Below are 22,897 nucleotides of genomic sequence, written 5' to 3'. Positions count from 1 at the left end.
GAAAAAATTCACCTCTCTCTCTGACTTCTCAAACCCTGGCCTGGCCTGCTTGGTCTGTTTCGCAAGCGTTCCCGAAAGTTTTGCGATGTTGCGCTATGCTTAGAAACTATGCATATGTAACGGATGTGAAACGGCTAGCTAGTTAGCGGTGGTACGAGTCTGCTGTTAATTATAATTTAGGGGATTTTCCCAAGGTTGCTGTTGACGCATATCCCATAGTAGGTATTGGGGAAAATGTATCTTTTGTATTGCGGTGATCAGTCCTTGGTTCCAAATATTGTGGAAGATGCCAGAGCTGAGGATGATGTTAAAGAGTTTAAGTATAGCCAATTGGAATTTGTGGTCCGTATTTTTGATAATTTAATTTAGGATACCATCAACACCACATGCCTTTTTTTTGGGTTGGAGGGTTTGTATTTTGTCCTGTAGTTCATTCAATGTAATTCAAATAAAATCACATTTGATCTATGATATGCTAACTTACAAGCCCTTAACCAACAATGCAGTTCAAGAAATAGAGTTAACTAAATATTAACTAAATAAAATAAAAAGTAACACAATAAAATAACAATAATGAAGGGGGTACATATATACAGGGGGTACATATATACAGGGGGTACCGACACTGAGTCGGTATCGGTTAGTCGAGGTAATTTGTACATGTAGGTAGGGGTAAAGTGACTATGATAATGGTAGGGGTAAAGTGACTATGCATAGATAATTAACAGCGAGTAGTTGCAGTGTCAATGTAAATAGTCCATGTGGCCATTTGATTCATTATTGAGCAGTCTTATGGCTTGGGGTTAGAAGCTGTTAAGGAGCCTTTTTTGACCTAGACTTGGGCTCCGGTACCGCTTGCCCTGCAGTAAGCAGAGACCATTTTTTGGGCCTTCCTCTGACACCACCTCGTATATAGGTCTTGGATGGCAGGAAGCTTGGCCCCAGTGATGTACTGGGCTGTACGCACTACACACTGTAGCGCCTTACGGTCGGATGCCGAGCAGGATTAGCGGAGTGGAGGTGATAGCTGATAGCTGATTCTAATATTTGTAATTGATCATGTATATGTTTTTGGTGTTTGTTCTTTGTTATAGAGCCCAAAAGATTGTAGAAGTAGATTATCTCTGCTTTGGATATTTTACTAATTTTGTTGTTTGTTTAGTGTGTTCCAATTTTCCCAGAAGTGGTTAGATTATATGGATTATTCAATTACATTGAACTGATTTCTGATCTGCTCTTCCTTCTTTTTTGTGTCTACACAAGCTGCAAAAAAACACTCAAACTGGACAGTTTTATCTCAATCTCTTCATTCAAAGACTCAATCATGGACACTCTTAGTTGTGGCTGCTTCGCATGATGTATTGTTGTCTCTACCTTCTTGCCCTTTGTGCTGTTGTCTATGACCAATAATGTTTATACCATGTTGTGTTGCTACCATATTGTGTTGTCATGTGTTGCTGCCATGATATGTTGTTGTGTTAGGTCTCTCTTTATGAGGAGTCTCTGTTGTTGTGATGTGTGTTTTAGCCTAAATTTTAATTTTTAATTTTTTAATTTTATCCCAGCTCCCGTCCCCACATGAGGTCTTTTGCCTTTTGATAAGCCGTCATTGTAAATAATAATTAGATTTGTTCTTAACTGACTTGCCTAGTTAAATAAAGGTTAAATACAAATAAATACATAGGTATTGTTTAAGTGCCACACTCAAGATGGCGGCTTTTTCATTCCAATGTTGGCTACGCAAGGACGTGAGGAGCCTCGCAAGTGTCAAAGTTGTGTTGACAGTAGTAGCAGCAGCAGGAACTGCCAGGGCGAGGTAGCTAACATCACGAGCCGAATGGAGTAATTATCTCGTTATATTTCAAGAAAACCAAACCCCCACCACATTCCTTATAACACCATAAACCTCCAACGAAGCCATGGCAGAGGACTCGAGTGCTCAAACTTGGTCCATCAACAAGGACGACTATGTACTCAACGAGGTGATTGGTGAGTATGTCGCTAGGTTAGCTAGCGTGCTAACCTCTTAGCTAGCTTTCACGCAAGACAGCTATTTAGCTAACCTTAACTTAAAGCTGGTTAACTAACGTTAAACCTATCTACAGCTAACCAACCTTATTTTTGACAGCTAACTAGGCTATTATATATAACTAACTTAAGCATCTGTTTCTATTTTCGTTCATAGGTTGCTAGCTAGCTAATTAGCTACCATGTTAGCTTCTTTTTTTTTCTCCCCCAGATGCTAACTTGAATCACTAGCCTAGTAGCTAACGTCGTTAGCTACAGTAGCTAGCTAAGTCGGGCAGCATAGTTGAAGTATGGAGGTGGGTGGTGCCTTCGCTGAAAGAAGACATGATGGGGCTTAGTGAGTCACTCATACCTTTGTGGTAGCAAGGAGTTGGTATTATTCAGGCTTTTCTTTTTGTGATATGGTCCGCGTTATGTTTGTTATTCTTCCTGTACAATGCATAAGACATGTAGCTAGCTAACGTTATATGCATTATATAGTTTAGTAGTTGACGTTTGAGACCTCACACTTAATACATTTTGTCCTTTTTTAAGTATCTCACTAGCTAATCACTTTTGATACAAATGGCAAAAAGACACATGTCAAACAACCTTCCAGCAATATTTGTTTGTAGTAAATACAGAAGAATAGTTCCTTTTTGTTGTAGTTTTCTGGTATCTTGCCAAGTACCTCAACTCCTCCAGGAATGATCTGCAGACGAGTGGTTTTTGAATGAACCTCCAACTATTTCAGATCATTGTCTCAATACTTAAATTATTATTTTTTTTTAAAGTACATTCTTAAACCCTTAATGTGTACAGCATGTCTTTCTTTGTTTGCTGAAATTCATACTTTTTAATAAATCTTATTATAATAATAATCTTATGTCTTTGTCTTCCTCTTGGTTTGTCCCTGCAAGTGGTGCCCTGGCTTCCCTTTTGGATGTGTGCTACATTGTAATTCTTACCCCCTTTGTTTCATCTTCAGGGAGTGGTGCCACTTGGCTTCCCTCTTTGGATGTGTGTTACATTGTAATTCTTCCCCTTTCGTTTCCTCTTCAGGGAGTGGTGCCACGGCCGTGGTGCAGGCGGCCTACTGTGAGCCCAGGAAGGAGAGGGTGGCCATTAAACGCATTAACCTGGAGAAGTGTCAGACCAGCATGGACGAGCTCCTGGTAACCCAACCGCAGAGAGCACCATTTATTTCAGGAGTTGACAATATAGCAATCAATACTGTCTAATCAATACTAGCTAATCATTTGACATGGCCTATTATGGTCTCTGGTATAGCTTAGCTGTAATGTGGGCCTGTGAAAGATGAGAGTACAGCAGCAGGAACACACACACACACGCACACACACACACACACGCACATCCACGTACACACACATCCACGTACACAAACGCACGTACGCAAATGCACGTACACACACACAGGCTGTCAGTGTAAATCAGATGAGCTCAGGCCAGCAGCTGGACAGACACCAACACAGCATTTTCAGCCCTTTTTGCATAACAGCCAGTAGCCCCCGGATCTACTCTGCCCTCTCTTGGCAACTCAATCAAGTTTGTCTTGGGGATTATGCCAATAGTGACATAGCATAACTAGAACGGGAAAAAGGCACAGTGATTTGACTTCAGCCATCATGGCACATTGACTTGAATATGTTTGTCCAAGTATTTTCTATGGTAGTGACAACCTAGGTCACTCCTCACTGTCTTCCCTATTGGGGGGGGGGGGGGGGGCTGCTCTGTCATGTGATCAGTCAGGTTCAGAACAAGCAGAACAGCTGTGTCGAAAAAGCCTTCCTCTAGAGACTGATATTCAATCAACAAATCAACCCCTTACACTCTTGTGTAAATCTGACTAGGATTGGTTAAGCATAAGCAATATGGAGAAATTTCCACTTGGCCTGTCCAGAATGGAAATATGTTACTGCGCTGTTGGAGTCAAGACTCAAACTCTTTACTGTGCAATGTGCTGAGCCGTTGAAGCTCATTCATTCTGTTTCTTTCTCTCTCTCTCTCTCTCCTTGCAGAAAGAGATCCAGGCCATGTCCCAGTGCCACCACCCCAACATTGTGTCCTACTATACGTCTTTCGTAGTGAAGGACGAGCTGTGGCTGGTGATGCGACTCCTCAGTGGTGGTGGGTATCGCTGTAGGGACGGTACCAGGCTAGGAAGTAGTGGAGCATAAATACCACTTATGTAGCTCTTTACTTGGAGACGGCACGCCTTGCATAAAGCGTTGATTAGCAGAAACGCTGCAGTCTGCTTAGCACTACTATAACAGAGGTGGTTGTTGGTTGTCCTCCATCCCTACTGTAATCACCTGATTCAACAAATCATCGAGCAGGGCTAGAGCAAAACCCTGCTCTCCAGGAGCTGGTTGGCCACCCCTGCGCCTGCCCACATCGAAACAGACACTTCAGCCCTACCATAAGCCCCAGCTGTTAGTCCTCCAGCAGTTAATACAGGGCTGAAGCAAATCCCTGCACGTCTAGTAGCTCTCTAGGAGGATGGTTAGCTTGGTTCATCTCCATCCCAGCTTCCTGACTACCAGGCACTACAGGTCCCTGTCTGGAGGAAGCACGGCCCTGAGCAGCAGCTTCTCTCCAGCTGTGCCCTTGGCTCTCAGCCTGCTGCGGTATTCTCCATCCTCCTGGCATGCATTAACAATGTCAAGAGATCGAGGGATAGGGCTCTAAGCTGTCACAGACATTTCATTACAAGCCAAGGTAAAACATAGCAGTAATAAAGTTCAGAGCCCTAGTTCAAACACCGCTCTATCGCTGCACCAAACTAAAACATGTCACTAACTAATAGTAGCCTGGTCTTCAGCTATTCAAGATCTACTTCAGCTAATTAATAGTAGCCTGGTCTTCAGTTATTCAAGAGATACTTCAACTAACTAATAGTAGCCTGGTCTTCAGCTATTCAAGAGATACTTCAGCTAACTAATAGTAGCCTGGTCTTCAGCTATTCAAGATCTACTTCAGCTAACTAATAGTAGCCTGGTCTTCAGCTATTCAAGAGATACTTCAGCTAACTAATAGTAGCCTTGTCCTTTTGTCACTCTGTCAGGCTCAGTACTGGACATCATTAAACACATCATATCTCGTGGGGAACATAAGTCTGGGGTTCTGGATGAGTCGTCCATAGCCACCATCCTCAAAGAGGTTCTAGAAGGACTGGAGTACCTGCATAAGAACGGGCAGATCCACAGGTCAGGACACATTTTTTATTTTATTTTACCTTCAACTTAAATTCAACTTGTACTTGAAATATTTAGCATTGATTTATTCTTTTTAATTATTTTTTTCTTCCACTGACCACAGTCAAATTATAGGTGTGCATGTTGGAGTTGTCAGATTCAAAAATTGGCACATTTCCTTATTTTAACTCTCATTCATTCATTGTCATTAATTTATGAACCAAACTACTAACTCCTTTTTTAAATATATATATTTTTTTAAAGATCTACTCTGGCGAAGCCACATTGTTTCGGCTTCGTGGGCTTTCACATTGTCCCATATTGATCAATATTTTATAGAGGGCTTTATGCATTGTTAAAGAGGTTTGTTTTATGTCACAGCTTCTCTCGCCAGGAAGCACTACAGTGTTGTACGTCTAAACAACAAGCCACAAACACACAGAATATTGACTCCTCTTCACTAATATTTACGCTGCTCAGCATGTTTGGCTCAGATTTACAACCATTAAGTCCTGATAAGTAAAAAAGGGGGGGGCTTGAGTTGTTGAAACAGTAAGCACTAAACTACAGGGCACTTATTGTGAGCTATTAAAAAGAGCTAACTGTTCACAGCTAAAACAAGCCACATACACACTGGATAATGAGTCCTCTTTGGTCGTGTGACCAACATGCCTGTGTTTGTAGCAGTAGCCGTCTACTAGGAAAAAAAAACATTTTATATCCACTAAGCTACTACTTGTCATTCCCTGGCATTTGCGTGTAGTTTGGTTTCATTTACAGGTTACTCCAGATAAATACTGGTTTGTCTGGTTTCTTCCATTCACAGGGATCTAAAGGCCGGAAATATTCTTCTCGGTGACGATGGCTCAGTGCAAATAGCAGGTATAGTCACATGTCCTAAAACCTTAACTGCCTTTTTCTTATAGATTTATGCTGTTAAAGTATTGAATGGTTTTTTTTTGTGTGTTTTTTTTTTGCCACTGCAAATTCTATAAAATTTGTGCCGGGGTTTCCCCGAACTCGTTCCTCTGGACCCCAAGAGGTGCATGCTTTAGTTTAGTTTCCCCCTAGCACTACACCGCCGATTCAACTACTAATCATCAAGCTTCTATTAGCTGTGTAGTGTTAGGGCAAAAAAACAAAACATGGACCCCTTGAGGTCCGTCCTGAGGACTGAGGTTCTCTCTCACCGCTCTTCACCCACCCCCCCCTGTCTGTCTGTCTCTCCCAGACTTTGGTGTGAGTGCCTTCTTAGCGGCTGGAGGAGACATGACCAGGACCAAGGTCAGGAAGACGTTTGTTGGGACACCATGTTGGATGGCCCCAGAGGTCATGGAGCAGGTGGGGGGGGGCTATCCTCTTTCTCTCACTTTGTCTCTCTCGGTCTCTCTAAGATATCATACCATTATCCTTCATGTCTCCTCAGGTCAGAGGTTATGACTACAAAGCAGATATCTGGAGTTTTGGGATCACAGCCATTGAGCTGGCTACAGGAGCTGCACCATATCACAAATATCCACCCATGAAGGTGATTTTCTACTTGGAGAGATGGAAGGAGTGTGATCTTTATCCTCTGACTTCCTGTCAACCAGTTGCTAAGCAGACTATCCTGGCTAAATAAATAGGCTTTGTACGTTTTGAGGCTGATAGTAACCTGATGTTGTAGGTGCTGAGGCTGGTAATAACCTGATGTTGTGTTGTAGGTACTGAGGCTGATAGTAACCTGATGTTGTGTTGTAGGTGCTGAGGCTGATAGTAACCTGATGTTGTAGGTGCTGAGGCTGATAGTAACCTGATGTTGTAGGTGCTGAGGCTGATAGTAACCTGATGTTGTGTTGTAGGTGCTGAGGCTGGTTACCATCAAGCTGTTGGTGTGTATGGATGTTTGGGTACTGTTGCTAATAGTAACCTGATGTTGTGTGTCTGTATATCTGTAGGTGCTGATGCTGACCCTGCAGAATGACCCTCCCTGCTTGGAGACGGGCATCCAGGACAAGGAGATGGTGAAGAAGTATGGCAAGTCCTTCAGGAAGATGATCTCACTCTGTCTACAGAAAGAGCCTGAGAAAAGGTGACTATCCCAAACACTCAACAATACAATGTATCCCATTTAACAGATGCTTTTATCCAAAGTGACTTACAGAACATGGGGTTCGTACCTCTGTACTACATCATGAAAATCCTGGAAAATTCATGGAATTTTTAAATGGTGTTTTCCATGCCTGGCAAAATGGAGGCAACATGATCAAATCCTAGAAAAAGTTTAGGAAAAGTCATAAATGTATTTAATAATTTATGTTAATGTAATTTATTTATACCCCCCCCTCTTCACCTGCATGTATGCTAAAGGAGTGGTCTGTTTCTCAAGGAGAGGACAGTCAGACATTACAGCGTGATGTAGGACTAGCCTATAAACTATGGTAGAGAAGACTGACTAGATAGCCAATTCAAAACATATCTTGTACCCTCCTAGGTAACTGTTTAGCTATTATTAAGCGTAGAGGCGGCAGGTAGTCTAGTGGTTAGTGTAGAGGCGGCAGGTAGTCTAGTGGTTAGAGTGAGGAGGCGGCAGGGAGTCTAGTGGTTAGAGCGTAGAGGCGGCAGGGAGTCTAGTGGTTAGAGCGTAGAGGCGGCAGGGAGTCTAGTGGTTAGAGGCGGCAGGGAGTCTAGTGGTTAGAGGCGGCAGGGAGTCTAGTGGTTAGAGGCGGCAGGGAGTCTAGTGGTTAGAGGCGGCAGGGAGTCTAGTGGTTAGAGCGTCGAGGCGGCATGTAGTCTAGTGGTTTGAGCGTCGAGGCGGCATGTAGTCTAGTGGTTTGAGCGTCGAGGCGGCATGTAGTCTAGTGGTTAGAGCGTGGAGGCGGCAGGGAGTCTAGTGGTTAGAGCGTCGAGGCGGCAGGGAGTCTAGTGGTTAGAGCGTCGAGGCGGCAGGGAGTCTAGTGGTTAGAGCGTGGAGGCGGCAGGGAGTCTAGTGGTTAGAGCGTGGAGGCGGCAGGGAGTCTAGTGGTTAGAGCGTGGAGGCGGCAGGGAGTCTAGTGGTTAGAGCGTGGAGGCGGCAGGGAGTCTAGTGGTTAGAGCGTGGAGGCGGCAGGGAGTCTAGTGGTTAGAGCGTGGAGGCGGCAGGGAGTCTAGTGGTTAGAGCGTGGAGGCGGCAGGGAGTCTAGTGGTTAGAGCGTGGAGGCGGCAGGGAGTCTAGTGGTCAGAGCGTTGGGCCAGTAACCAAAACGTTTCTAGATCGAATCCCAGAGCTGACAATCTGTCGTTCTGCCCCTGAACAAGGCAGTTAACCCACTGTTCCTAGGCCGTCAGTGTCAATAAGAATTTGTTCTTAACTGCCTAGTTTAAATAAAGGTTAAATAAAAATTGCGAATAAGGCTATACAAAGTTGATTAACGGTACTGCCAGTTGATTTGATAGAATGTAGATACGGTACTGCCAGTTGATTTGATAGAATGTAGATACGGTACTGCCAGTTGATTTGATAGAATGTAGATACGGTACTGCCAGTTGATTTGATAGAATGTAGATACGGTACTGCCAGTTGATTTGATAGAATGTAGATACGGTACTGCCAGTTGATTTGATAGAATGTAGATACGGTACTGCCAGTTGATTTGATAGAATGTAGATACGGTACTGCCAGTTGATTTGATAGAATGTAGATACGGTACTGCCAGTTGATTTGATAGAATGTAGATACGGTACTGCCAGTTGATTTGATAGAATGTAGATACGGTACTGCCAGTTGATTTGACAGAATGTAGATACCGTACTGCCAGTTGATTTGATAGAATTTAGATACGGTACTGCCAGTTGATTTGATAGAATGTAGATACGGTACTGCCAGTTGATTTGATAGAATGTAGATACGGTACTGCCAGTTGATTTGATAGAATGTAGATACGGTACTGCCAGTTGATTTGATAGAATGTAGATACGGTACTGCCAGTTGATTTGGGCTAGTCAGCCTGCAAAGTAAACACTTCCAAGGTAGCTAAGATAAATATTTCCTGAAGAAAATGTGTGGGTTTGCTTTGTAGCCTGCCTTAGCCACTTGATCTTTGATATATTGAATGGGCCAATTATTTCAAAAGGTATAAAAGGTATTTGGTTGTAATGTTGAAATGTTTTACATCAAGAGTGGTCAACCATCCTCCGGGAGAGCTAATGGGTGCAGGCTTGTATTCCATTCCCCAGCAATCATCTGTTCAACTGCACCTTGATAAACTCTCTCTGATGTGTTTGAGCAGGGTTTGATCAAAAGCCTGCACATCCAGTAACTCTCCAGACTGAGGGTTGACCATGTGTTTTATACAGTTGTCTAACAGGTATTCTACTTTGTTTTGTTTTTTTGACCTTTATTTAACTAGGCAAGTCAGTTAAGAACAAATTCTAATTTGGGACGGCAGGGTAGCCTAGTTGATTTGGACCAGTAACCGGAAGGTTGCAAGTTCAAATCCCCGAACTGACAAGGTACAAATCTGTCGTTCTGCCCCTGAACAAGACAGTTAACCCACTGTTCCTAGGCCGTCATTGAAAATAATAATTTGTTCTTAACTGACTTGCCTAGTTAAATAAAGGTTAAAAAAAAAAAAACATTTCAATGACGGCTCTGGGACTTTGTGGGGGTTATTAAGTCTCTTGCTCAACAACATGTGATGGATGGTACATGGTATCAGAGAGAAGCCTCCCAGTGTCGATACCACATCACACACATTATTTATATCTACGTAAAGATGCCGTCAATTGTTGGCAATGGAAATTTAGTTCAAAGTAATGGAAAAGTCATGACATTGCACAGTCAGTTTATACATTTTTTTTGTATGTAACCCCAGTGGGAATTAAACCCACAAAACCCGATGTTGCTGGCTCAAGTCTAAACAACTGAGCCCACAAAGGACCACTGACTTGGGAGTACCGTATCTACATTCTATCAAATCAACTGGCAGTACCGTATCTACATTCTATCAAATCAACTGGCAGTACCTTATCTACATTCTATCAAATCAACTGGCAGTACCGTATCTACATTCTATCAAATCAACTGGCAGTACCGTATCTACATTCTATCAAATCAACTGGCAGTACCTTATCTACATTCTATCAAATCAACTGGCAGTACGGTATCTACATTCTATCAAATCAACTGGCAGTACCGTATCTACATTCTATCAAATCAACTGGCAGTACCGTATCTACATTCTATCAAATCAACTGGCAATACCGTATCTACATTCTATCAAATCAACTGGCAGTACCGTATCTACATTCTATCAAATCAACTGGCAGTACCGTATCTACATTCTATCAAATCAACTGGCAGTACCGTATCTACATTCTATCAAATCAACTGGCAGTACCGTATCTACATTCTATCAAATCAACTGGCAGTACCGTATCTACATTCTATCAAATCAACTGGCAGTACCGTATCTACATTCTATCAAATCAACTGGCAGTACTGGCAGTACCGTATCTACATTCTATCAAATCAACTGGCAGTACCGTATCTACATTCTATCAAATCAACTGGCAGTACCGTGGCAGTCGTATCTACATTCTATCAAATCAACTGGCAGTACCGTATCTACATTCTATCAAATCAACTGGCAGTACCGTATCTACATTCTATCAAATCAACTGGCAGTACCGTATCTACATTCTATCAAATCAACTGGCAGCACCGTATCTACATTCTATCAGGGGGTATTCCTGGAGAGCTTTCCCAGTTCAGACTTTTGCTCCAAAGCTAATCTAACCAATGTGATTCTACTAATCAGATGTGTTAACAACAGGTTTGGTGGCTCCTGCTATTAGTAAACTAATTCCATCGTGACACCATTTCTCCCAAGTTACCATTTGTCCTTTGTGTGGTGCACCAGAAAGACGATACTCCTATTAGTCATCCAGTCTTATTCTGGGTCTCAACCATTCTCAATCCCATTTTCTAGTTGAGTGGGTTCTCTTACCTAATCTGATGTCCTTCCTGTCCTGCAGTGGTAAAGCACATTGTGTGCTGTTAATGTCCTGCAGTATTAAAGCACATTGTGTGCTGTTAATGTCCTGCAGTATTAAAGCACATTGTGTGCTGTTAATGTCCTGCAGTATTAAAGCACATTGTGTGCTGTTAATGTCCTGCTGTAGTAAACCATGTTGTGTGTTGTCTTTCAGACCAACTGCTGCTGAGCTGCTGAAACACAAATTCTTCACGAAAGCAAAGGTAAAGCCCACGTATACATCTGTAGGGGACAGGAACATTTACAAGATGCATGCTGTTAACAGGGGGGAGGGGGAATGATACAAAACCATGTTATGTTGTCGTCCATGTGCTTTTTAATCTCTCTGTCTGCCTCTGTCTCGCAGAATAATGAATACTTGGAAGAGAAGCTGCTTCAGAAGGGTCCATCGATAGGAGACCGATCCAAACGGGTACGACGACAACCCCCTTGATGTGTATAGTGGACTCCACATGACGCTCAGATCTGCTGTACTCTATTGCTGTTCTATATTAACGTTGTGTAATTTTTGCATCCCCCTGGACACTATCAAACACTACATAGACGCTATCAAACACTACATAGACGCTATCATACACTACATAGACGCTATCAAACACTACATAGGACGCTATCATACACTACATAGACGCTATCAAGCACGACATAGACGCTATCAAACACTACATAGACACTATCAAACACTACATAGACGCTATCAAACCCTACATAGACACTATCAAACACTACATAGACACTATCATGCACTACATAGACACTATCAAACACTACATAGACGCTATCAAACCCTACATAGACACTATCAAACACTACATAGACGCTATCAAACCCTACATAGACACTATCAAACACTACATAGACGCTATCAAACACTACATAGACACTATCAAACACTACATAGACACTATCAAACCCTACATAGACACTATCAAACACTACATAGACGCTATCATGCACTACATAGACACTATCAAACACTACATAGACGCTATCAAACACTACATAGACGCTATCATGCACTACATAGACGCTATCATACACTACATAGACGCTATCAAACACTACATAGGACGCTATCATGCACTACATAGGACGCTATCATGCACTACATAGACGCTATCATACACTACATAGACGCTATCAAGCACCACATAGACGCTATCAAGCACCACATAGACGCTATCATGCACCACATAGACGCTATCATGCACCACATAGACGCTATCAAGCACCACATAGACGCTATCAAGCACCACATAGACGCTATCAAGCACCACATAGACGCTATCAAGCACCACATAGACGCTACAGGGGGAAATGTATTAGTTATTCAAGTTTCCAGGGATTAATATTAGTGTGAGCTAAAAGATACATGTTTACGTTTTAGATGGATTTAAAAATTATAAATAAATATTGAACCTTTTATTTAACTAGGCAAGTCAGTTTACAATGACAGTCTAGGAACAGTGGGTTGTTCAGGAGCAGAACAACAGATTTTCTTTACCTTGTCAGCTCGGGGATTCGATCCAGCAACCTTTCGGTTACTGACACAACGCTCCAACCACTAGACCACCTGCCGCCCCTTGTGTATCTATATAGTGTTTGTTTCACTGTATGATCCTAACCAGAAAAACAGTTTGTCAGCTGAGTACTTAGCCATTTATAATATCCTTGTAGCCTATAAATGTATCTAAAAAAGCATTAGTCTCTGTGTGCAGGAGCTTAACCCGACAACCAGTCTGTGTCCAATCTGCTCAGTGCTTGTGCTGCGGTTGGGCAGGCCTGTGTAGTTTCAGAATAAGGAAGTGTGTGCTGTAACGTAGAGCACATCTTAATGTTTCAGCAGCACTAGCTAACACACGGGACCTGAAACGCGGGCAGTCATGCAGACGATGAGCATTACATCACAAACTAAGACTAGGGTTTGCGTTTAGTAGTTTCGGCTTTTATATTTTATTTCACCTATTATTTAACCAGGTAGGCTAGTTGAGAACAAGTTTCTCATTTACAACCGCAACCTGGCCAAGATAAAGCAAAGCAGTGCGACACAAACAACAACCAGAGTTACACATTGGAATAAACAAACATACAGTCAATGATATAGTATACTTTTTTTTTCCTTTTTCTCCTATGTACAGTGTGTGCAAATGAGGCTTACTGTATAGGAGGAGGAAAATGGTCCACAATGGGTTTGTTTGGTTTGCCTGTTTTTATGTGGTGAGATCATGGGAATGGTCGCCTGTTTTGTTTCGTTTTTTTCCCTCAAAATGCCATGCTGAAGACTTAGTGTCTTACTCTGCGTGTGTGGTGACATTTAATGCAGGTGCGTCGCGTGCCTGGTTCCAGTGGTCGTCTCCATAAGACCGAGGACGGGGAGTGGGAGTGGAGTGATGACGAGTTGGACATGGAGAGTGAAGAGGGCCAGGCTGCTGTGGCAGCTCTACGGGTGAGACTACCTCACCCCTCGCTAGCCTGACCTGGCTTTAAATACTATCTCAAATGCTTACAGGGATGTTTACCCCCGGACACTGATTGTTCAGCCTAGTCCTGGGCTACAAAGTTTCCTCAATGGAGATTCTGTATCTGAAGTGTTTTTGTTTTTTTTTTTTAGTCTAGGACTAGGGTTAATCTGTGTCCGGGGAACCGGCCCTTAGGGTTTTCTCTAGCCTGCCCGGAGTGGGTTGTGCTTTTGCTACTATTCTATTGGTGTCATTGTTCCTTGGCAAGCTCAATCAAGCCCAGGTTAAGTATTTCAAAATTATTTGAAGTCGTATTTGAACCCAGGTCTCCTAGCTGTAGCCTTACTATAGCCCTGTAGTGGTTCAATACCACCTGGGACTCAATCAACTAAATCAATCAATCAGATGTTCAATCAAACCTGTTACTGTGTGTGTGTGTGGGGGGGGGGGGGGATATAATGAATTGTGTGTTCTTCTGATGTCTGTTAATCTTTGTCGTATTCCATTCTAGTCTCCCAGAGTGAAAGATGGCTGCATCGAGGTAAGCCCTGGTGTTGGTATGAAATCAGAACACCTCAAACTTGTTTTCTATCTTCATTGCTGAAACAATAGGGGCTTTTAGTTGTGCATGAAATTTGCATGAAATTTGAATTAGAATTATTGCCAAATGCTTTGATCGAAGTCTCTCTTTTATCTACCCCCCCCCCCCAAAAAAAACTGTGTTAAATGTAGTTGATGACGTAACACTTTACTGAAGGCATACAGGTATAATGCACTATGGCGCGTTCATAATGCATTATAAGACTTGTCATAAGTATCTACAGCCACGTTCACCCTGCACTGAGCTGACAGTCTCCTTACTCCTTGGGTTAAGTGAATGCAGTGTGAAATGGCCTTTTCCATTTTAAATCATTTAGCTGATGCTCTTATCCAGAGCATTCATCTTAAGGTAACTAGGTAAGACAACCACATTCGCATTTAAATGGTTATTGAATCTCTTCCTGATACAGTAGGAGTTTATCTTTCTCTGGTTCTCCTCAGATTTTCCCTCCAGAGGATGGTTCGCCCAGTCTGCTCCGTCCAGGAGGGGCAGGGCAGGACAAGGACAAGCCAGACGAGGCCACCCTGATCCAGGGGGATGTTCCAGCCCAGGACCCCGCTGCCGCCTCCACCATCAAAGTCCCCATCAGCCTGGTGTTGAGGTTGAGGTATGTATCATTTGGTGCAGGGGTCTTCAACCCCTGGTCTATGGACCGATGCTGGTCCATGGGGATGTTTACTGACCAGTTCCTCCGATGCTTCACTGATATGACAGTGATTCAGTCCCCAAGTGCTAGTTTTAATTTGTGGTCCTCCAGGGTGTCTGTCCCTGGAACACATTGGAGGGAGGGCCGTAGCTTGTCTGTCCCTGGAACCCATTGGAGGGAGGGCCGTAGCTTGTCTGTCCCTGGAACGCATTGGAGGGAGGGCCGTAGCTTGTCTGTCCCTGGAACGCATTGGAGGGAGGGCCGTAGCTTGTCTGTCCCTGGAACGCATTGGAGGGAGGGCCGTAGCTTGTCTGTCCCTGGAACGCATTGGAGGGAGGGCCGTAGCTTGTCTGTCCCTGGAACGCATTGGAGGGAGGGCCGTAGCTTGTCTGTCCCTGGAACGCATTGGAGGGAGGGCCGTAGCTTGTCTGTCCCTGGAACGCATTGGAGGGAGGGCCGTAGCTTGTCTGTCCCTGGAACGCATTGGAGGGAGGGCCGTAGCTTGTCTGTCCCTGGAACGCATTGGAGGGAGGGCCGTAGCTTGTCTGTCCCTGGAACGCATTGGAGGGAGGGCCGTAGCTTGTCTGTCCCTGGAACGCATTGGAGGGAGGGCCGTAGCTTGTCTGTCCCTGGAACGCATTGGAGGGAGGGCCGTAGCTTGTCTGTCCCTGGAACGCATTGGAGGGAGGGCCGTAGCTTGTCTGTCCCTGGAACGCATTGTTTTTAGAGAAAACGGATCTAGTGGATGTTTCCCATGCTTTTTCTATTATATTTATTATTATTATTATTATTATATTATTATTATTATTATTATATGTCACATACCTTAATGTTCTAATAACCAATTCTAACTTTCCTCTCCCAGAAACTTGAAGAAAGAACTGAATGACATCCGTTTTGAGTTTATGCCTGGAAGAGGTAGGTGTTTTGTGTTTTTTTTATTTTTTTTAAAAGATTTTTTAAAACATCACCAAGTTGTATTCTGCTCTTATGTTGAACCGGAGTCAAGAGGGGGACGCTGTCTTTTATTGTACGCTTGTGTCAACAATCCTCTCTCTTGCTTTCTCTCGCTTCTGTCTCTCTCGATTCAATTCTAGGCGATTTATTGGCATGGGAAACATATGTTTACATTGCCAAAGCAAGTGAAATGGATGATAAAGCCAAAGTTAAATAAACAAAAAATGAACTGTAAACATTACTCTCTCTCTCTCAGACTCAGCTGATGGAGTTTCTCAGGAGTTAGTTTCAGCAGGACTGGTGGATGGGAAAGACTTAGTGGTCGGTGAGTGAGAAACCTAGGATAAGTCATACAAAGGCCACCATTGTTCAGAGTTTCGGGCAGAGATGGCTGAAATTATGGCGTTTTTTCAATGACTCCTCAGTAACTCCTGCTTTCATCTCTGGGTTCTTTCCAGTTGCTGCCAATTTGCAGAAGATTGTTGATGATCCTCTCAACAATAAAAATGTCACTTTCAAACTGGTAAGTTTGCTAAACCCTCCATTGTCCTATTGAAATACAGTGCCTTGCGAAAGTATTCGGCCCCCTTGAACTTTGTGACCTTTTGCCACATTTCAGGCTTCAAACATAAAGATATAAAACTGTATTTTTTTGTGAAGAATCAACAACAAGTGGGACACAATCATGAAGTGGAACGACATTTATTGGATATTTCAAACGTTTTTTAACAAATCAAAAACTGAAAAATTGGGCGTGCAAAATTATTCAGCCCCCTTAAGTTAATACTTTGTAGCGCCACCTTTTGCTGCGATTACAGCTGTAAGTCGCTTGGGGTATGTCTCTCTCAGTTTTGCACATCGAGAGACTGACATTTTTTCCCATTCCTCCTTGCAAAACAGCTCGAGCTCAGTGAGGTTGGATGGAGAGCATTTGTGAACAGCAGTTTTCAGTTCTTTCCACAGATTCTCGATTGGATTCAGGTCTGGACTTTGACTTGGCCATTCTAACACCTGGATATGTTTATTTTTGAGCCATTCCATTGTAGATTTTGCTTTATGTTTTGGTTCATTGTCTTGTTGGAAGACAAATCTCCGTCCCAGTCTCAGGTCTTTTGCAGACTCCATCAGGTTTTCTTCCAGAATGGTCCTGTATTTGGCTCCATCCATCTTCCCATCAATTTTAACCATCTTCCCTGTCCCTGCTGAAGAAAAGCAGGCCCAAACCATGATGCTGCCACCACCATGTTTGACAGTGGGGATGGTGTGTTCAGGGTGATGAGCTGTGTTGCTTTTACGCCAAACATAACGTTTTGCATTGTTGCCAAAAAGTTCAATTTTGGTTTCATCTGACCAGAGCACCTTCTTCCACATGTTTGGTGTGTCTCCCAGGTAGCTTGTGGCAAACTTTAAACAACACTTTTTATGGATATCTTTAAGAAATTGCTTTCTTCTTGCCACTCTTCCATAATGGCCAGATTTGTGCAATATACGACTGATTGTTGTCCTATGGACAGAGTCTCCCACCTCAGCTGTAGATCTCTGCAGTTCATCCAGAGTGATCATGGGCCTCTTGGCTGCATCTCTGATCAGTCTTCTCCTTGTATGAGCTGAAAGTTTAGAGGGACGGCCAGGTCTTGGTAGATTTGCAGTGGTCTGATACTCCTTCCATTTCAATATTATCGCTTGCACAGTGCTCCTTGGAATGTTTAAAGCTTGGGAAATCTTTTTGTATCCAAATCCGGCTTTAAACTTCTTCACAACAGTATCTCGGACCTGCCTGGTGTGTTCCTTGTTCTTCATGATGCTCTCTGCGCTTTTAACGGACCTCTGAGACTATCATAGTGCAGGTGCATTTATACGGAGACTTGATTACACACAGGTGGATTGTATTTATCATCATTAGTCATTTAGGTCAACATTGGATCATTCAGAGATCCTCACTGAACTTCTGGAGAGAGTTTGCTGCACTGAAAGTAAAGGGGCTGAATAATTTTGCACGCCCAATTTTTCAGTTTTTGATTTGTTAAAAAAGTTTGAAATATCCAATAAATGTCGTTCCACTTCATGATTGTGTCCCACTTGTTGTTGATTCTTCACAAAAAAATACAGTTTTATATCTTTATGTTTGAAGCCTGAAATGTGGCAAAAGGTCGCAAAGTTCAAGGGGGCCGAATACTTTCGCAAGGCACTGTAACTCTATGTCCTGTGCAACAGCCTATGAGGACAGATGCAATGAGAATAAAATGTTTTTTTTCCGTTCTCCTTTTTTCCTCTCAGGCATCTGGCATAGATGAGTCCGAGATCCCCGATGATGTCAAGCTGATGGGTTTCGCTCAGCTCAGCATCAGTTAACTCAACGGTCTTTCATCAAAGAACAACAACAGTATTGTGGAGCAGCGTAGTTCTAATTTCCAAGACGCCACTACTGCCAAGGAGAAGAGCTGCGTTTGTCAACCTGTAGGGTTCTTTTCTTTACTGAACTCTGCTGTGTTAGTTAAAATGGACGGGCTATGAGAACGGGACCAGCGCAACAGTAAAACAACAACAAGTTAGAACAGGAAATCACATTATGAAAGAGTTTATAGCAGGACCGATCCACAACGTGTATCTGGGAGGGAGGACGACGTCGCAATCAACGATGTCATCATCGACTTATAATTATTTTTTTTTTTAATTAATAAACAAACAACAAACCATTTTCTTAGTTAGTGTTGTACAATCCAAAAGCATTATATAATACAATGTAACTGCTGCCAGTTCTGGAAGTGGTAGCAACAACATAAATGCCTTTTTATCGACCGTGCCACTGAACCAACTGAGTGTGTGTGTGTGTGTGTGTGTAGAGGCCTCCACTATTGGATGACATACTGTATACTGCCTCTCAAATGGACACCTATTACCTACATCGTGCACTATTTATGGGCCTCGGTCAAAAGTAGTGCACTATGTAGGGGAGGGGGGCATTTGGGACGTGGACATGGTATATTAGGCAGTGTAAAGGAGCGGGGGGGGGGGTCTTAGTAAGGATCTATTACAGTGTGGATCTATGTAGTAAAGGGATTGAATGGCTTGAGTTCACTTGATAATATGATTGATATTAAACTCTAGGGGCCCTTAGTCACACACAGTTTAAACCTCTTACTACACCATGACTAGCCAGTTGTATTTCTTTTCTCTTCGTGTATATCATAACATAAGTTGACGTAAGCTTTCTTAGCTGTCTCATACGCTTTCTTGAGTGTATCTGTTGGTTATAACCTCTCATAGGGGTATCATAAGTTGACATTAGCTGTCATAAGTTAACTGTTGACATCAGCTGTTATAACCTCTCATTGCTGTATCATTAGTTCAGGTTACCCCAGACAGACAGGACAGACAGACCTCGTTGCTCTAACGTGGAAGGGGGTCTGTTCAGGAGGGAGAAATGTTACAGGACATAGTGAAAAGTTCAGATGTAAAAAAAAAAAAAATATGTATAGTGTAGAACAGATAGGATTGCCTGTCATATAGATTCAGGAGTCAGTGTCTGCTCTATTCATTACATTTCTACGTGCAAACCTTCTGGACCGTGAATCCAGTGTTTTAATACGTGAAGGTAAAACAATACCTTACTGAGACCTTGATAATTATGGTCTTGGGAGTGACTATGCAACTTTGTCTCTGTAATGTCCAGTACCAGCGGTTCATTAGCCACTGGACCGCTGTTCCCTCGCTAGCTAGCTGCCATCACTAGCCACTCGACCGCTGTTCTCTCGCTAGCTAGCTGCCATCACTATGGCCACTGGACCGCTGTTCCCTCGCTAGCTAGCTGCCATCACTATGGCCACTGGACTGCTGTTCCCTCGCTAGCTAGCTGCCATCACTATGGCCACTGGACTGCTGTTCCCTCGCTAGCTAGCTGCCATCACTATGGCCACTGGACTGCTGTTCCCTCGCTAGCTAGCTGCCATCACTATGGCCACTGGATCGCTGTTCCCTCGCTAGCTAGCTGCCATCACTATGGCCACTGGACCACTGTCCCCTCGCTAGCTAGCTGCCATCACTATGGCCACTGGACCACTGTTCCCTCGCTAGCTAGCTGCCATCACTATGGCCACTGGACCGCTGTTCCCTCGCTAGCTAGCTGTCATCACTATGGCCACTGGACCGCTCTTCTCTCGCTAGCTAGCTGTCATCATTATGTCTCTTCTATCAATAGCTAGCTATTTGTCATTATGTCTCTTATCAATAGCTAACTATCTTACATCATTATGTCTCTTATCTCACTAGCTAGCTGTCATCATTATGTCTCTATAGACATTAATGTCCGTTCCGTCATCGTAGATGGACAAAATAATTTGTCGTCCAATCCATCCACTCACCTGAAAGTCACCGACTGTTGCCACTCCCACTTTACATTGTATGTTGGTTGGTTGGTAGTGTTGGACAAGCTACTATGAAAATATAGTTTACCAATTACTTCACGCTGGAAGAAGTTAAGCTATGCTAAAGTTACCCTTAAGGAAAACACAGCTTAACAAAAGTTACTTAGGAGAAAGTAGTTTACTACAAACTTTGTGAAAAATATCTGAATCTGAAATGGCAAACTACAAATTAAACAAAAACGTTTAAGAATTGGGCAGGTCTGATTCTGAAAAAGAAAGCATGTTCATGCTTACTTAACACATTTAACTTTTTTTTTTTTTTTTAAACAGTAGTGTGTAGTTCCAGTAGTTAGCTACAACGCTACTGAAAACACTACCAAGATTTGAATTTAATTAAACTACCGGCAAGCTACTGCAAAATGTAATTAAATGACTAGTTGAACTAAAATTTGAAATGTAGTTCTCAACTCCCTGACACGGTTGGTTGGTGTGATGTGCATTTGCTGGTTCAGGTACTGTTTGTACTTTGACCTATTTAGCAGATGATGTATTTCAAAAAGGTACGTACATTTTTATAATGGGAACCCACCATGCACTGTCAGTCACACACCCTCCCAAAGGTATGTTTGTGAGTAGGAGGCAAAGCAAAAAACACTGACTGTTTCTGGAGTACGTTTCTAAGACGGAAGAAAAGCTCTTATTGTACATATGATTACGTCAGAAAAAATAACTGGTATACTTGATCAGCTCACCCAGTCTATAAGTTAAAATAATTAAACTACAGCGAGTTGGTTGGGTTTTTTTTTTTTTTTTCCCTTTTGTATCGAGTTTTCCCACTGTTGGCCTTCTGTTAGATATTCATCACTAATTCCAAGTTATGTTCCTAATCATGCCACATCTGATTTGCTAAATTGGCACCTTTTAAAAAAATATATATATTATTATTAACATAGCTGCGTATTTTATTTCAAACGGCTTGTGATCTGGCTGACATTCTATGATTTTGTTGTCATGGTGATATTTTAATATGCAATTTGTATTTTTCGAATCACTGAAACCGTTCCAATTTAGAGTTGGTTTCCTGTAGTAAGTCTCACAAACTGGAAGGATGTTCCTCAACAAATGTAAATGTAGGTCTAGCTAACAAACACAACAAAATGACAACTGATACCTTTCCCACTAGTGTGTGATATGCTGCTTTCAGACTGAGCAATAATGTTGAAGAAAGTTAGCCTGGGTGCCAGTTTCTCTGTGCCATCATCCCAAATCCCTGTCACTCATTGTCATGGAAAACAATGCAATTGGCAAGAGAATAAACAGATTTGCGACACCCAGGCTAGAAGAAAGTGTGAGCTGATAGCAAAATGTCTATTTTCCCCTCTGTATTGTGACACCAATTGGAAAGCCACTGTTGTCAGGTAGATATCTGTCACAAGGCAAACTCTTTTGAATGATGAGTATTTATTATAACACTCACTTGGAAATTAATGAACTTTATGATTTTTTTGTTTTGTATTTTTTTTTGGAAGTTGGTTTTACTTGAAACCAATGCATATATTTTCAATGTTGTGTATCGTCACAAAACGTGCACGTGATCAAAATCCAGTGTGTTGATTATTTGACGAATGTTATTTGTGAAACCTTTTAGAAATTAAATTCCAAAACTTGATGTCATGAATTAAAAGCCCTTTGCAGAATCAATGTTGTAAATGTGTGGTTAAAAGAAAATTGCCATTACACACAAACATGAAAATAAAAAAAAATTATTGTAAACTATTATTTCTAAAAACTGGTGAATAGGTAAATAAAATCACATTATTTGAATCAAGTCCCAAGAGTTTTTTTTATTTTTTATATAAATGCATTGCCGAGAATCTGCATAAAACAATGTGACTCTGGGTCAAGGCACAACGGTAGCCTGCGTCCCTCTGTTGCTAACCTAACGCTTCCTTCCCTGCGCTTTCCTTTGCACTATAAACACCTGACCGCCCGCTTGACAACATATAAACCGGTTTGTGCAAAGGATCCAATTAATTGGCAACATTTCAAACTGTGGATAAGTTTGTACCAGAATCTCAATCCGTTACACTGTTTTTTTTCTTGATCATGTGACCTGACCCGAAACTAGTTACACGCTGTAGCTGGTTTTCAGTCTGGTCACAAATGCAGGAAGATCTACTGGCCCTTGCAAGCATAGCCAGATAATAGTTTCAGTTACATTGATGCTACAGAGGTGTTGTAAAGTTTCAGCCAGTAGTTTTGAAAGTAGTCTAGCTAAACCACGATTGTGTAGAATGTCATCCATTTTGTATCATGTGTTACAAATTTGTAAGTGCGTTCACTATGAAAGGGACGAACACGCAACTGGCATGAACAAAATATTTGAAGGGTTAAATGTACGGATTTGTGTGTCTTTTTCTTGACCAGGAGAAGACTACAGATGGTGTACTACGCAGGTCAGGAGGGGAAAGGATCATTTGAAGGTATGAGTCAAACTGTTGGAGAGGAGACTTAGTACACTAGTTAACGACTTGTTCCTCAAACAGAATGATAGACAATGACAATTATATTTCTAACAAACAAAAAGGAATGAGAATATATTTTTTTTTTATGAGAAGTGAGATTTGAAACCAT

General features: G+C 42.3%; 1 protein-coding gene across 2 annotated transcripts; it reads left to right on the top strand.

The window, feature by feature from the left end:
- Positions 1–1,762: 1,762 nt before the first annotated feature.
- LOC139387429 (serine/threonine-protein kinase OSR1-like) lies at positions 1,763–22,092 on the top strand. Of its 2 annotated transcripts, XR_011629161.1 has the most exons (18): positions 1,763–1,989; positions 3,070–3,182; positions 4,047–4,155; positions 5,093–5,234; positions 6,049–6,104; positions 6,454–6,563; positions 6,649–6,750; positions 7,160–7,293; positions 11,391–11,439; positions 11,583–11,648; positions 13,560–13,682; positions 14,207–14,236; positions 14,737–14,903; positions 15,808–15,860; positions 16,156–16,224; positions 16,358–16,422; positions 18,177–18,859; positions 18,903–22,092. XR_011629161.1 is itself a non-coding variant. In XM_071133585.1 (17 exons), exons 1-17 carry the CDS (start codon positions 1,920–1,922, stop codon positions 18,249–18,251), a joined length of 1,533 nt encoding a protein of 510 aa, XP_070989686.1. In that variant the 5' UTR covers positions 1,763–1,919; the 3' UTR covers positions 18,252–22,092. The 2 variants fall into 2 exon arrangements, 1 of the variants encoding a protein (XP_070989686.1); XM_071133585.1 differs by having other exon boundaries at positions 18,177–22,092.
- The last annotated feature ends 805 nt before the right edge of the window (positions 22,093–22,897 follow it).

Source organism: Oncorhynchus clarkii, chromosome 28 (assembly GCF_045791955.1).
Source record: "Oncorhynchus clarkii lewisi isolate Uvic-CL-2024 chromosome 28, UVic_Ocla_1.0, whole genome shotgun sequence".
Lineage (NCBI taxonomy): Eukaryota > Metazoa > Chordata > Actinopteri > Salmoniformes > Salmonidae > Oncorhynchus > Oncorhynchus clarkii.
The sequence above is the reverse complement of the archived record's forward strand: the minus strand, read 5'-3'. Positions and strand labels throughout refer to the sequence as shown.

Coding starts and splice junctions, on each gene's coding strand:
- LOC139387429 (XM_071133585.1), top strand. CDS start 1,920: ATGGCAGAGGACTCGAGTGCTCAAACTTGGTCCATCAACAAGGACGAC. Junction 7,294..11,390: donor CAGAAAGAGCCTGAGAAAAG/GTGACTATCCCA, acceptor GTTGTCTTTCAG/ACCAACTGCTGCTGAGCTGC. Junction 14,237..14,736: donor TGAAAGATGGCTGCATCGAG/GTAAGCCCTGGT, acceptor GGTTCTCCTCAG/ATTTTCCCTCCAGAGGATGG.